Below are 16057 nucleotides of genomic sequence, written 5' to 3'. Positions count from 1 at the left end.
ATCATTTTGTCTGCCTTCTTTAGCTCCTAAGCCATCTTTATTGGAGAAATTTTAATTGTGAGACCCATTAATTATATTTTCGATTACTTGTGTGGATTCTCTTAATTATGCGTGGTTTTAAAAAGATAAATAAATAAATTGCACGAATAATAATAATTAAGAAAAAGGGTCTTTTACGGAAAGAGAAGCGTTTCTTTAAAATCTATTAGCTTGTATCAAAGCTACATGTTCGATTCGACCCCATGGACCAGAACAATCTACACTAAATGGAACAGTAAATATGTATATAAATATAACACTCTCCTTCAAGCAGACGCAATTAAAAATACAAATTCAAGGAAAAGGGAGAAAGTGCGTGCATGCATACATGCTAAATAAATCTAAACCTTGATAAAAACAGGGCCAAAATTATCTTGGCTTTCATCAAAGCAAAATACTGGGCAGGACAATTTTGAGTACCAGTTGAAAATGGGAGGAAGTGCTTGCGAGGTTCAGCACATGCATCGTCCGCAAAACGTAGAGGGTTAAATTCATGGACGTCCTCTCCCCATATTTCTTCACTGAGATGTATGGTTTTTACTGGGATACATACTGCTACTCCTTTCTCAATAACCAACCCATCCCTTAGCCTTATATCTTCACAAACCATACGCTCAATTATAGCCACTGGTGGGTAAAGCCGAAGGGATTCTTTAATTGCCATGTTTAACTGCATCCATCAAAATATTACAAACGCAACAAACTATGAGTGAAAATCTATTTTTAGAATACTAGACTAAACATAGTAAATTTTTCATACCTTCTAACCTATTCTTTTACTTTTTTGCCTAAAAGTAAGAGCTTAAAAACACTTCTTATCTTTATCTTTCTTAAACCCCAAAAAAAAATTAGAAAAAAAAGCTTAAAAGCCGAAAAAACTTGTTCTTTTTCCTTTTTGTTGATTTAATTATCATGTGATGATGACCAACTTAAAATCCCTTTTCAGCTTTTGGACGTATTTGACTAATACTAACTTTAAGCCAGAAAGTTCTTAAAGTCAGTCAAAAATAAAAAGTTAGGATTACTAACTTTTTTTTAAGTGCTTAAAGTCATTTTCTTTGACCATAGAAATTAATTTTATATCTTTTATATTTTAACTAAATTCCCAAACTACCCTTTTTATTAACCCTAAAATTCACATAATTTTTTTCATTTAAACACTTTTATCCAAACACTCAACTGTTTATTTATAAAAATAACTTTCAGCACTTTAAAGTTTTAAAAACACTTCATACATAATGGCTTACCAATCCATGCATGCGAAGCTGATGAGCCGTGGGTGGGTGTCCATGGCACCGCTCGTTGATCTCAGCACGAACTAGATCTTGCCAATATGGGTTGCGAGATAAAAGAGTAAGGGTCGAAGTGATTAAATGAGTAGTTGGTTCATCACCGACAAACAAGGATTTCTTGCATTGATCCACAATCAACTTCATATTAATGAAGCCGAATTTCTTGTGCATCTCATCCAAAAACTTGCCCAGTAAATCATTCCCATGTGAGCTGATTCGCCCGATAGTCACATGATCTACTCGCGGTTGTATAATCTCCAGCAAAATCCTCTCCACTTGATTTTCTATTACTTTGAGCTCTCTACGCCTGCCAGCAAATTAAACCAGCTTTTGATTTTTGTCAAAAAATGATATGATGATGTATGTGAAGTTAATTACATACCTGTAGATGTATGAGTGCCAGGTAGATTGAGCACTAATTATCTGCTTGTACTGGTTTAACAATTTGACAATTAATATTCCTTGTTCATAGCTACACCCAAATTCTATTCTGGCCATGATATGAGAGGTTAGAATACTAACGTGCTTGCTAATCTCAATCGGTTCGTTTCCAACTTCTAATTGCAGTAATTCGACAGTGATTTCTGTGCAATCTACCATGCACCCATATTCCAAATCCTGGTTAATCACAAATCATTTTCACATAAGGGTAAATTTTAAACTATATATATGCTGTTTAATTAATTAGTATACCTGAACCTTCGATGGGTACCAAACTGGTTCAAGAAAACGTCGTCGCTGAGTCCAATCGAGCCCTAGAACCCTCAATAGAGGGTAGCCATGGAAATGCTTTCTTATTTTTTGAACCAGTATATATCCTTTGTTCGGACTGTACATAAACAGAAATTCTTTGATTTGATTGGCCTTCGTTAAGCAAATTCTAGGCGTAACAAAGAGTCTTCTTCCTGTTAATAAATAAAAAAATAAAAAACACAATTAGAGAACATATTGTATGATAATTTTATGTAATATTGTAATTGATGGTAGGCATGGAGCTCAGGTATTTTTACCTTTCAGGATCAACTTTTTGAAGCTGTTTACAAAGAAATGGTGTGTAATAAAAAGGCTTATAAATGCCCATACCTTTCTCCCATAAAGAGCTATGACCAAAATGGCTATGATTATCATAATAGACATTGTTACTTGTGAGAAATAGAATGATGTTTTCTTTTAGTTGCATAAAAAAGAGTTAGTGGGCTAGTATGTTTCCCAAGCTTATGGGGTATAGGTCTATTTATTGAAGATTTTTGTATATTTTATTTTTCTTTTTCTTTTTAAAAATGGAACTCTTTTCCCCTTCAAATTATGAACAAGCTAACCAGTAATTATTCAGCTGTCATCAACTTGACGGACAGATATTTGCTTTTGAACTCCTTTTTTGTTATGCTTCACTCTTGGAAAAAAATAAAAAACACGAAATTGACTGGTCTTACAAGTGTTTTACTAAGATTTTTTAAAAAACTTTTTCTTCAATTAGAGTATTTAGCATGGGATTGTTTGGTAAACTGTATAAAAATAATATTAAAAGTGTATTATTAGTTATATTTTTATTAATTATTAGAAAGAGGTTGTTTGGTGTGCTAAAAATAACATGCATAACTTTAATTAAAAATATTTATTTATAAAAATACACTTCACAAATATGATGAAAAGGATAATTGAAAAAAAACTTTTAAGGAATAATTGAGTCTTTAACCATGCTATCGCATGCATTAAACCACTTATATATATTACTATTACTATTACTATGAATTTCATGTATGAATAATACACTTTTCAATACACAATAAAATATATAACTAATATATTAAAATAAGATACTACTAATACATAAAACTAATACATATATTATTTATTTTACCACACTCTATTAAACTATGGACCCCTAATAGTAGCATTTTGCTTTTCAAAAGTGGAGACGCTGGTTTGAAATCCGTGATTTGGGCGTCACCTAAATTGTGATTAACTACTGATTTTCTTCTACTTTTTTCCATTCACACCCATTCTTTCTTTTTATTATCATATTTTCACACAGAAAATAAGAATTTTTTTATTCTTCTTAGCTATACAAGTTCTTTCTATTATCAGTTGTAAGGGTTTTTAATTGAGAACAAATTCTGTTAGTAGCCTATAAATTTCCCCATAAGATTAATGTGGAATATTGCAATATAACATATCGTAACTGATAGTAGCAATATAATAGTGCTAAGTCAATTTTTCAAATCAATAAAAATTCTCCCCACTTCTCCTTCTTCTCCATAAAGAGTGCTTCTATAATCAACGGTTGCATAGTGTAAAAATTGACAGAAATTAACCAATTACTACCACAAGAATATTTCAGATATTTAATCTTTTTTTTTTTTGAAATTAACCATACTTTTGTATATCATCAATTAATTAAAATAAAGCAACTTGATTTTATTGCTTAAGAAAGATTAGCCTTTTGAATCCAAACCGCAATTAATAAAGATAAAACATGACTTTCTTTTTTTCTTTTTAACTTTTTGCTGAAATGCTGAAGACACACAAATTTTCTACTCCACAACATTTCACAGTTTTCAAAAGTTCTATAATAATGGATCCATCCAAACTTTGGGCACATGCATGACTCTCAGTTGCATTTTTAATTATTTTTCAATTCATTGGCTGCCTATTTTCGTTTAGTTTTTGTTTCCTCCCTTTAGTTTTCTTGTGGCTATTGTACTATTTAATTTATATTAGTGAATGGTGTAGTTATATTATATATAGTTGTATAAAGTAAATAGAAAGAAAAAAAAAACTTCCTTAAATTTCTTTTTCTATAATACTCCTATCTCATTCCGTTAGAAAGATTAAAGGTTTAGATATTTCAGATTTAGAATTAAAACTTTTTAAAAAGTCAAACAAAAGTACTTTCTGAAAAATGTATTCCTTTTAGTTTGAGTTTGGAGTTTAAGGTGATAGGAAAATATTAAGGCGGGAACAAAAGCTCGAGCAAAAGGTTGCAATATTATCGATCAAGATTGTAGTGGAGTGATAAGTACTTTTTCATTTTGAATTTTTAGATAAAAAAAATTCTTTTCTAAATTTGTGAAATTTCGATTCTTCGTTTTTGTATTTCAAATTAATTTATTTGTTGTGTACTCATTTTTTAACTTTTTTTATATCTTTAACAATTGATAAGTCAGTCTCTTAATTAATGACCAAAGAAGTATTAACATTAGACGATTTTTTTTATTTATAATTTGATTATTTTATATTTACAATATCATAGATTTATTTAATTAGATATGCTTTAGTAAAATATACAAGAAGGTCATAGGACTCCCTAAAAATAAAAATGTGTTACATAAATTCATTTATTGGACTCGATAGTTGAAACTTTATGCGTGTATATATGTTTTTCTAGAAGGATCAGTGTAAAGTATTATTAATTTCATGGTTTACAAAAATAAGGAATGACCAAAAATATTCATTGAATAACGGGGCCTTCCTAAAATGATTTTTATGAAGTCAATATAGAAGTGTGGGAAAAAGTAACTAAACAAAAGGGAGAAAGAATGAAGACCAGGTAATGTTTCTACATCCCCTTTTTATGGGCTCTAATTATCATGCGGTTTTGTTCTTCTTCTATCCACAAACTTTTTTTCTTTTTATTTCTCATATTCTTACACTAAAAAATTAAAATAAAAAACTCAAATAATAATAAATAAATAAATCTACAAGAATAATAATTAAAACTTAAATTAGTTATTAAATAAAAACCATTATTTATAAGAAAAATCAGATATACACCTAAATTTTGCTAAAATATAATAATGAGATTTTTGAAACTAGTGTATAGATATATTTCTCTAGATACACGCCTTGAGTTGGTGAATGAAGAAAGATAAGTGGAGGCAAATCTTTGACCATTCCTCATTCCTTCCTTTCCTAAACTATTTTTGGACATTTAAATAATTTAAACTATTTCATGCTCTAATATTTGGTTTGTTGTCTTTTAGTTTTAACTTTTCTTCAGTTACCAAAAGAAAAAATAAGTTTCTATTATTTTTCACATTTCCAATTTTTTCAAGAATTGCATTAGGTGAAAAGAAATAAATGGACCCACATAATCAAATATCAAAAATAGAATGGAGCCTCACCTAACTATCGTTGATTGTGCCTCTACCATCATAAAATTTTTCTTTGCATCATTTACGTGTACAAAAATAAAATCTTTATAATAGTACAACACCTGTATTCGAAATTAACCACTCTGCAAATAATTCAACAAAAATTATATTTTTATGGGGATATATAATGAAATTTCACTTTCTTTGTGATTAAGATAATGTTTTTATATAACATACATTCGGATTGATTCACACAGTAATTCATATATTTTATTTAGCAAATACTTTTATTAGATAAGAAATATTTTGACAAAGAATAAAGAATTTTTCAAAAAAATAATATATAAATAAAAAGAAAACTAAATAATTGTCAAAGTACAATAAAAACAAATTATTGACATATATAATTAAAATTATGAAATATTTTTGAGTCATTTCTAATATGTCAAGGGGATTTTTTATCTAATAAGTAGAAAGGAAGACAAAATTGAACTAGTTCTACTATTTTAATGTCATTTTTTATTCGGTGGATAGAATTAATGTATTTTTGTACTATTTTTAATATGATAAGGATATTTTTAACCCAATGGATAAAAAAAAAGGACAAATTTGATCTAATAAATGAAAGAAAGCATTTCTTGATTATTTCTAATATATTAAAAGCATTTTAAATCATTTCTGTTTGTAAAATTCAACGTACTTTGAAACTTATTTGGTAAAATTTACTTTCTGCAACACTTTCTCTTTTAGAGCAGATGCTAAAGAATGTTATTTAGTATATTTTGTTGGTCCGTGTGTTTTAGTACTGCAACTATTTTGTTAATTGTATTGATTTATTTGTTTTCTTTTTTCTTTTTAGAGTATTATATATTTATAACTATTTAAATAATATTATAAATCACAATAATTAATAATTTAAAATATTTAAAATCATATAAAAAAATTAATTGACTCTCGAAATCAGAACCCACATTCTAATATGAACATTGATTTTTTATGGAATTAAATCCATTTCTATCCATCAAAAATCAGAATAGTATAACAAAAACCATCAAGTACTGTACAGTTGTAGCAAGCTCTAAATTAAATTTCCAAAATTACCTCCATTAGCCAATCATATATTATATATTTATCTGACCTTTTTTTATGTTTTTATTGAGCCGATGGTCTCTCGAAAACAGCCGTCCTACTTGGTAGGAGTAAAATCTGCGTACACTTTACCCTTTCCAGATCCTACATTGTGGAATTTCACTGGATTATTGTTGTTGTTGTAGCCAATCATATATATATATATATATATATATATATATATATATATATATATATATATATATATATATAAAACTAAAATAACTAAATTGCCCTTAAATGCCATAACAGGCATATTGGCATGCTGCATGCTTGGGCACATGAAGCTCCCTCTTCTAATATAAGAAAATAAAATATAATAGTATCTTAGAAGGTAATGCATGCATCAATGTATTAATATTGAAAAACATAATATACATTATTAAAAGGTGTTTATGGTTCAATTTGAATTACTTTTTTTTTAAAAAAAATTAAATTAATCATGTCAATTTATTAAATATTAAAATTAAATCAAACCAATTAAATTATTTTTTCATCGCTTTGATTTATGTTTATTTTATCAGGGTTTTCCACTGTCTAGCAATAATGAAATTGTGCAAAGTTAAAGTTTGACGGGTCGTAACTAATCACAATATTAATAAATTGAAATCTAGTTTATGATTTATTGACTCGTTTTTAAAATCTAAAGAGTTAAGTATCAAAACACATCTAAACTATCAGAGTTTTATGCCTAAACTATTAAAAATGTGAATTTCATATCTAAACTATCAATCATTAGTTTGAGAAACACACGTCTCTCTTTTATTACACCCTTTTCATGATGTGTGTACTATACTTTCTATTTTATTTTTAAAAAATTGCTACATCACACTCTACATAAACAAAATATTTTACCTAGACAAAAATAAATTAAATTATTAATGTTAGTTAAAAGTTAAATATTAAAGTATTACTATCCCAAAAGTAGGAAAAAATGTAAAATATTTTTTTTACCCCACTCCACCACCTCCTCTCACCTTAACCCCCCCCCCCCCCCCTGCGCACAACTTTTCAAAAAAATAACTTAGATATTATTATTTTCTTAAAAAAAATTCTTACCCCACCTAAACCTCTGCTCTCAATTTTTTCCTCTCATTTTGTGTTTAAAAAAAGTGTTGCGGCAAGTAGAAAAAAATATTTTTCTAAAAATATATGAACATATCTAACACAAAACGAGAAAAAATATAAAAAAATAAAGTAAAATTTAAAAGCGGAGGATTAAATGGGATGAGGTAGATTTTCCTTTTTTTACAAAAATAAAAATAATATCTAAAAAGAATTTGGAAAGGAGTGGGTTTTTTTTGGGAGGGGGGTGGGAGGGATGATGCATGATTTATTTTATAATTTTTTTTAAAAAAATAAAAGGTTTGGGGGGGGGGGGGGTATGAAGGAAGGGGGTAGTAGAGTAGGGTAAGAAAAATATTTTTAATTTTATTTTAAAGAAAATCAATTTCTTTTTCTGGGGATAGCAATAATTTAATCTTTAACTTTTACTTAATATTAATAGTTTATTTAATATTTGTTAAAATAGAATTTTTTATCCATGTGAAATGTCATGTGTCAAGGTTTTTTCAAATAAAAGATAGAGCGTATTACACACACCATTGAAGTGTGTTTCTCAAACTAATGACTGATAGTTTTAATATGAAACTCACACTCCCAATAATTTATATATAAAATTAAAAAAAAAAAAATTTAAATATATTTTTAATACTTCACTCAAATCTAAAATATACTTTGCCTCTAAAGCACAGATTTCGACTGCCGCCACAGACCAAGACCATATTATTTTGCTGTTGAGCCCAACGTACTACTGGATTATTTATAACTGGGCTTGCCCTAATTGATCAGAGGGCCATCCGTTTCATACTTCCTTTAAACTTTTGAGACATTTCTATAAAAACCATTTTACTGAGGAATTTTTGTATATAGCGGTAGTTTTGTTCCTAATTAAATAGGGGTGAAAATCATTTTGCCCCAACTTTGGTTTAAAAATCAAACTCTCCCCCCCTCCTCCCAACTTTCAATAATAATCATTTTCCTCTTCTTATCCTAATTAATTTTTTAAAATTCCTATTTTACCCTTTGTATTATCAACCTTTGCTTTTTTTTTTTTACTTCTTTAAAATCATGAATTTTAATTTTTTATTCTAGGTAACAAAATTTCTATTAAAATATTTTTTCTATTTGAAAAAACTAAAGTAAAAAAATCCTAATTAAATATATAAATTATTGACGTTTTATATTGAAATAAATGAGTTGAGTAAAAAGTGAATATTTTAATAATAATCAAAACTCTAATGTATACTATTTATCTTTCTTAATCTAAGTATTTATAGATTTTTATTTAAGCACATTAAAATTATAAGTAGAATAATTTTTTTATCAATTTGTCATTAAAATTTATGTTATTATTTATGATTATTATTTTAATATTACATGCATTTAATATGTATATGTATATAAATACATGTTTCAATTCTCTCTTATTCTTAAATGTCTGAATAGATAAACGATTTTTGTTTGTCAATAATGAAATGTTTTTGAAATTAAAAAAATAAAAAATTACTTACAATACAAATAAATAATCTTTTTTTATAGGATATACCTTTATTTTTATTAATACTTTTGTATTATTTTTGAAATTTATTTAAAAGCTATTATATTACCTATTATTTTATTTGTATAAATAGGTGATGGGAGATAGAAAATCAAGAATAAAATAGACATTTCATGGGATAAAGGTAAGGGGGGTGGGGGGAATGATTATTGTTGAAAGTTATAGGGGGGGGGGGGTTGATTTTTAAACCAAAATTTGGGGGGGGGGGGGGGGGAGGGGAGAGGGGGAATGATTGTCACCCAATTAAATAGTGATAATTTGTGTATTTATAAAACAGAGTAATAGTTTTTAAAAGATAACGGAACACATTGTATACACGTGCAAACAAAATACATTATATTTGAAACTTTTATTTAATTAAGATGTTGTTTCCGTCCCTTATGGTGCTTTTTCAACCCTTTGGTTTCCCTTGGTAAATTGCATATGAATTTGCTCCTGCAAGTGAATGAAATACATTGTATTTATGTCAATATATGATACTTGTATCATCACCTAGAGCCATTCCAATCCCCACCAAAAATCACTTGTATATCACTATAATTTATGCAATACACTCATGTCTCATATTTGGTAGAGAAACCGTATGTTGAATGTATTTTTTATTAAACTCAAACTCATGCCATATAGTTTGGATTTTTAATTGCAAAATTAAAGGATGTATATAAGAACATCAATAAGATATTAAGTAAATTAAACAAACAAAACAAAATAGGACACATGGATTCAAAGTTAGAGATTTTGAACTTTCAAGACTCTAGCTTCATTAATTAATATTCATGGCTAGCTAGCTTGTAGAACTAGTGGTCCTGGCTCACCAAAGATTGCATAAATCCGCAAAGATCTTAATCGCTCCACCCCTTTCTATATAGATTAATTTACTATTTTCAATCCGTCCCACATTAATCCGCCCTGTATAAATTTGTTTTGCATAATTTTTTTTATTATTTTTTGCGCTTTGGAATAGAAAAAATTTATTAAATATGCAATTTATAAATACTAAATATGATATACAATTTTTTAAATTTTACAGAAGATTTTTAAATTCAGATTTGACAAAGAATCTATTTCAACCCGCACCTACACTAGCCCACACTCACAATCATGTCTCTTGCTCCGCCCCGCATAGGCCTAAACCTGCTCCACCCCGTCCCTGCCCCCACCCCAGGCCCCCCCACTTCTAGACAATCCAATGATTATATGTAAGTAATCCGATACTGCTGTGAAAAAATAATTAATTCATCAAACAACACCCTAAAATAACTAAATCGACGTTATTTTGTCCAAGCATTTCTCTTTCAATTAAAAACGTAATACCAAAAAGGAGAAAATTCGATAAGAAAACCAAAATAACATAGTTATAGGAAGGAACTGTAACAAAAACTAATGCTAATACTAAATTACTAATATTGAACAACTATCCCCTACTCTCTCCATCTTAAAAATAGTCATCAATCTTATTAAAAATATTTGTTTTAAAATACTTGATATTTTAGAAGTTCAAAATAAAATAAATTATTTTTTTCTATTTTACCTCTTAATTAGAAGCAATTGCTCTTGAACACTACAAACACTTCAATTATGATTCAATAATGACAGATTATAGCTTAAAACACAAATAAGGATATAATAATCAAACACTCCTCCTAATTATTTTGAGGCGTAGGGAGTAATATATTTCACAGCTTAACAATCTCTGGAATATGCACTGGATAATTGTCAATACAATCTTGCCATGGTCCATCAGTTGGTGTCTTGATTGTTCTGTTACACTTCCAAACAGCACTATTACATTTAAATCCACTCCCAAATGCTATCTGCCAAACTCTATCACCTCTCTTCATCCTTCCTTTTGCCTCTATGTAACTCATCTCATACCACAATGATGAAGAAGAAGTGTTGCCAAATCTATGCAATGTCATTCTTGACGCTTCTACATGTTCACCAGACAATTGTAAATTCTTCTGTAGCTCGTCGATAACTGCCCTGCCACCAGCGTGGATACAGAAATGTTCAAACGCTTGTTTGAAATCAGGAATATAAGGCTTCCATTTGGGATTGAAAATCTTTCGTCCAATAAGTGTTAGGAGAAAGAGAAGTTGTTCTGAGGCGGGAAGAACAAGAGGACCAATTGTAGTAATATTGGATTTCAAAGCTTCCCCTGCAATAACCATAAGGTCTTTTGAAAGATTGATACCAACTTTCCCTTGTGGATCTTCTTGTTCAAATACACATTTAAATGCCTTGTCGTCTGCACCCTTATGGGTGCGGACCACATGCATTAGTCTGTACTTAGCTCTGTATCTATCGCGTCTTTTGTTGGATAACAGTATAGCTGCACCACCCATTCGGAACAAACAATTCGGGAGGAGCATTGCTCTTTCCGAACCTTTGTAATAATTGGGGGTTATTATCTCAGTGCTAACCACTAAAGCATATGAATTCGGATGGACTTGAAGAAGGTCTCGAGCTAAATCCATTGAGATTAAACCAGCACTGCATCCCATCCCAGAAAGATTGTAACTTTTAATGTTACTTCTCAACTTGTATTTGTTGACTACCATAGCTGACAAAGATGGAGTTGGAGAAAACAAGCTGCAGTTGACAATAAGAATATCAATGTCCTTTGGTTTGAGCCCTGTTTTATTCATTAGTTCATCAATTGCTGAGAATATGATCTCCTCTGCTTCACCTCTTGCACCTTCCATAGTTGGTGTTGGAGGGATGTAATGGATGGGAGGAGGCAAGCAAGTTTCTTCTCCGAGCCCGGACCTGTAAGAAATAATATACAACAACATAAAGTAAGAAGAAGGGCTTTGACGCTCAGAGTACAAGTTTTCTTGAAGAGGTATTTGAGGACAAAAGGATGTACAACAAAACAGTTGTCTAATGCAAATTGACTTAGCTGTTTTCCAAAGAATGCATGATTATAGAGCTGCAAGAAGACTCTCGCTAGAAATTCTAGTAAGAAGATTCAAAATATGCTAAAATGCAACATTTTTCACTTTGTCAAGGGAATTCAATAATTTTACCTCATTTATGGAGCATAATTTTTGAACAAACGAATTCAATTGAACCCCTTCTCAATAGATAGCTCAGCTCCACTACTATTCCGAACGCATCTTTATTTCATAATCAAACATGTTCCTTTATATTCAAAACTTAAATTTATATTTATATTCATATCCAAATTCTAGTTTTAAATAAAACCTTTTAACATACAAAAGCTTTCAAACTAATGTATTCTTGGAACGTGGGATAATCTCACTTCATATAATGTTAATGTAAAATATCGGAATTGAAATCTTGAAAATAAGATATGTTTTCTGCTAAAACGTGTAAAGATGATCACATGATGTAAAAATTGTTTATACCGATTGAGTATATTAATTAGTTTAACTTATAAGACTCTTTTGGTACGTGGGATAAGGATAATAATTTCGGGACAAAATTTGGGATTAACTTTATCCCATGTTTGGTTTGATGTATTAACTAATCTCGGAATTATTTTATCCCACTATTTGTATTAAAATGGTGGGACAAAATAATCGTCCAACTTCCTTACTAGTTATTTCTCCAAAATCAGAAATGTGCTTGACACACATGAAAACTATTTATCATGGAATATCATTACTTATCCCATCTCCCTACCAAACGACCCCTATTATACAAATTATGTAACAAATACCTTTCAAGAATGCGCATTTGGAACTCCACACTCTTGGGATTATCCTTCAAAATGAGCCTGGAATGCTCCATGAAAGTTGAAAATGGTACTCGACAAGTAACCGGAGGCTTGTAACATGAATAATCTACAAGGTAAGTTGATCGAGGTTTCGACATGAAGTAAACAGTGGCTACAGAGATGATGAGAAAAGAAGAGCACAAGATTTGTAGAACATCAAAGTGTAGTGAATTCCATATGTTTAGTAATTCTTCAGGGCCTATTGTTAATACCTCTATAGTAACACCAATTATAATAGGCACAAGCAAAAATGTTAAAATGTGATTAACTAGGTATTGGTAGCCAAGTTTGACATATTTCAGCTTTACTGAATTGGAGAAATTTGGGACTACTTCTGGCATTTTTTGGGGGAAAAATGAAAAATATTACTAAAAGTGCAGGGAAGAATAAGAAGAGAGGATGAAGAAAGCTAAGAGAAGAAGTTGGAAATTTAAAGAGTAAAAGAGGGAAAGGGAAATGAATGGAGGCAGATGAGAGGATTAAATGAAGCAACGCTCTCTTAGCTGTACTTTTTTCTTTTTTGTGTCCTAACCTCTTTGTGATCGTTAATCTTCCAACTACTCTATGTTTCAAATTTATATTAGTCAATTTGGTACTATTACCATGTTTTTTTTTTTTATGGGAACAGACCCTACACGAGGCTCCCACCTCTCGTGCACAGTCAGGGGTTGAGGAACACCCCCAAGCCTTAACATAAATAATCAAAATAAAATACAAGGAGGGAGACATAAACCTTACCTCCGATCCTATGGTGGTTCATAAGTTGGCTAACCTATTAAGGTCGGCTAACTCATCCCCGATACAAAAAAGAGACTACCTATAACTAGAAAGCATTAAACCTGTGAGAGGACTCCTCTCGGTACAAATCAACTAAGAAAGCATAAATGAGGGAGACTCTCCCCTTCCATGAGAATACAAGAAAGTAGCCTACACTAGTCCTATTCAATTAGGTACTATTACCATGTAAAGTTCGAAAACGAGCGTTACCGTAATCATAAGAGTTGTCGTGTAACTAGAAAGTCAATGGTTCAAGTTATGAAAATAAGTTGTAAGATAAGCAGGCAACATACAATAGGTCTAACGTACTGGCTTTATTCTTCCTGAATCTTGTATACAGTGATAGTTTAGTGCACGTCGAATGAACTTTTTTTAAAAAATCTTGTTAAGACAAAAACTACATTAATTTATGGCTCATTTTTCTGTAGATTTAGCTTCAGTCTATGCTTAGATACCAAAGATTATAGCATGGTCTAGCCTAGACCCTTTAGGTTTTGGAAATACTTAGGATGTGTAATGGGGTTGTAATTGCATTTTTTTTTATTGTTATTCTCGTGTTAATTCTTATATTATTTCTTTTTCTCTATGTATTTTGTGTAATTGTATGCTAGTTAACCATACAAATCATTTGATGTTCAAAAAGAAAAACTTAAAATATTACAATGGTCATGAACTACGTATATATTTTGAGTTTTTTGACCATGAAAGTAAATACGATAAAATATTTTGTTCTTATTTCAGTATGGTGTATCGATAATATTTACAAGCAGTACTGAATATGATGGAACATGATCTGATTAATTACTTCATAATTCATACTAATATGAGTACGTAACAAATTAATCTTACTGAAGTTAATAACTCCAGAAATAAGAAACTTATTACTCCAAACTAAATAAATTTGGTAAAGTAGCAGCATCATTTTTCTAAAAGAGATAATTGGCATCAGCTAGAAGGAATTGGGAATTTGTTATCAAATTCAAGGTTTGATGTTCTACTCTTCAACTTCCCACTTGTTTAATGGCGTAGTCAGAATTTTTATTACAGAGGTTCAAAATGAAAAAGTAAACACACGAAAAAAGTCAAATGAGGTTCGACATCTAATATATATATATAAAATAATTTTAGTTAGGTATAAATAATATAAATTTTCAATGAAGAATAAACTCCTTGGCCCTCTCCGGCTCCGCCCCTACTTTTGTTTCAATTTTTTTCATAACAATCCAAAATATTGAAAAACAGAAAGTATGGATGCAATCCATATATATTAGCCAAAAAACAAATATGGCCTGAATGTGTTATAAAATAAAATTGAACAAATTTCTAGCTCCCCTTATGGGACCATATAATTAAATTTAATCCTAGTCTCACTATTATATTCATAAAACCTCTCAATGTATATACCTTGAGAAATTCAAGAACATCAGAAAATCATCATTGATATATAGATAATTTTGGTATGTCTTTATTTTCTCTTTTCCTTTATTGAGTAGTTCTGAGATCTTTTTTTTAACAAACATATCGACACAAAGGTACTCATGTACCTCCGAAGATATTAAAAAGAAAAGGAAAACTCAATTTCGAATGAAATAAAATGAAGTGTCGAGATTATACATTCAAACCTCGTTAATTGGCCATTTGTTATAATAAGATTTCATTATAATGACGTGCTTTCTTGTTGAATGAGGCTATCTCTTCTATCGCTCCTTCCAAGTGAGCCTCTTTCATAGGAATTCCCCCCATCAGATCAGGGGGATTTTTTTCCAAAATCAATTTTTTCGTATTATATTTTACTTCTCTATAATATCATTTTACTTATAACAGGAGTGACATTCAGTATATGTAAAATTACTCTTCTACAACAATCATACTCAAATATTGTGTAATTGTAATATTTTGTGAGAAATATATTGAATATAAAAGTTAATTATTAAAATATTTATGGTGATCACCATTAATGTCATACACGTAGTAAATTTCACATACAAATATCTCAAAAAAATTGTATTTAAATAATGTCATGCATCATTTATTGTCATTACTTCATGATGAAAGATTACATATATCATTTATTCTCATTTATAATACAAATATCATTTATTCTTATTTATCATATCTAAATGAGATCTAAACGTTAAATATTAGTATACATATATAATAATACATCATTATAACAGCTACAAAATGTTCAGATAAACATTGTCATTATAACGAAGTTTGATTGTATATTGTCTAGGTGTCACACTGGCTGTCGTTGGGGTAGGTGTAAGTTAGGGTGGTGTCAAATTTATTTCTTTTTCTCGAAATTAAACTCTCCTCCAGGTCCCCTACCTTATGTGTGCAACTCTTCATTTACATTATTATA

General features: G+C 29.7%; 2 protein-coding genes across 3 annotated transcripts; both read right to left on the bottom strand.

Annotated features, from left to right (window-relative positions):
* Nucleotides 1-267: 267 nt before the first annotated feature.
* LOC129874135 (cytokinin hydroxylase-like) lies at nucleotides 268-2519 on the bottom strand. 2 transcript variants are annotated; one of them, XM_055949370.1, is made up of 5 exons: nucleotides 2342-2519; nucleotides 2025-2236; nucleotides 1714-1949; nucleotides 1287-1638; nucleotides 268-709 (listed from the first exon to the last, which is right to left on the bottom strand). In XM_055949370.1, exons 1-5 carry the CDS (start codon nucleotides 2466-2468, stop codon nucleotides 371-373), a joined length of 1266 nt encoding a protein of 421 aa, XP_055805345.1. In that variant the 5' UTR covers nucleotides 2469-2519; the 3' UTR covers nucleotides 268-370. The 2 variants fall into 2 exon arrangements, with proteins under 2 accessions (XP_055805345.1, XP_055805346.1); XM_055949371.1 differs by having other exon boundaries at nucleotides 2415-2519.
* Nucleotides 2520-10694: 8175 nt separating this feature from the next.
* LOC129874882 (3-ketoacyl-CoA synthase 5) lies at nucleotides 10695-13454 on the bottom strand. The gene is made up of 2 exons (XM_055950261.1): nucleotides 12859-13454; nucleotides 10695-11942 (listed from the first exon to the last, which is right to left on the bottom strand). Exons 1-2 carry the CDS (start codon nucleotides 13254-13256, stop codon nucleotides 10850-10852), a joined length of 1491 nt encoding a protein of 496 aa, XP_055806236.1. The 5' UTR covers nucleotides 13257-13454; the 3' UTR covers nucleotides 10695-10849.
* Nucleotides 13455-16057: the final 2603 nt, after the last annotated feature.

Source organism: Solanum dulcamara, chromosome 11 (assembly GCF_947179165.1).
Source record: "Solanum dulcamara chromosome 11, daSolDulc1.2, whole genome shotgun sequence".
NCBI classification, from domain to species: domain Eukaryota; kingdom Viridiplantae; phylum Streptophyta; class Magnoliopsida; order Solanales; family Solanaceae; genus Solanum; species Solanum dulcamara.
Note: the sequence above shows the minus strand (reverse complement) of the source record. Positions and strands in the feature narration are given on the sequence as shown.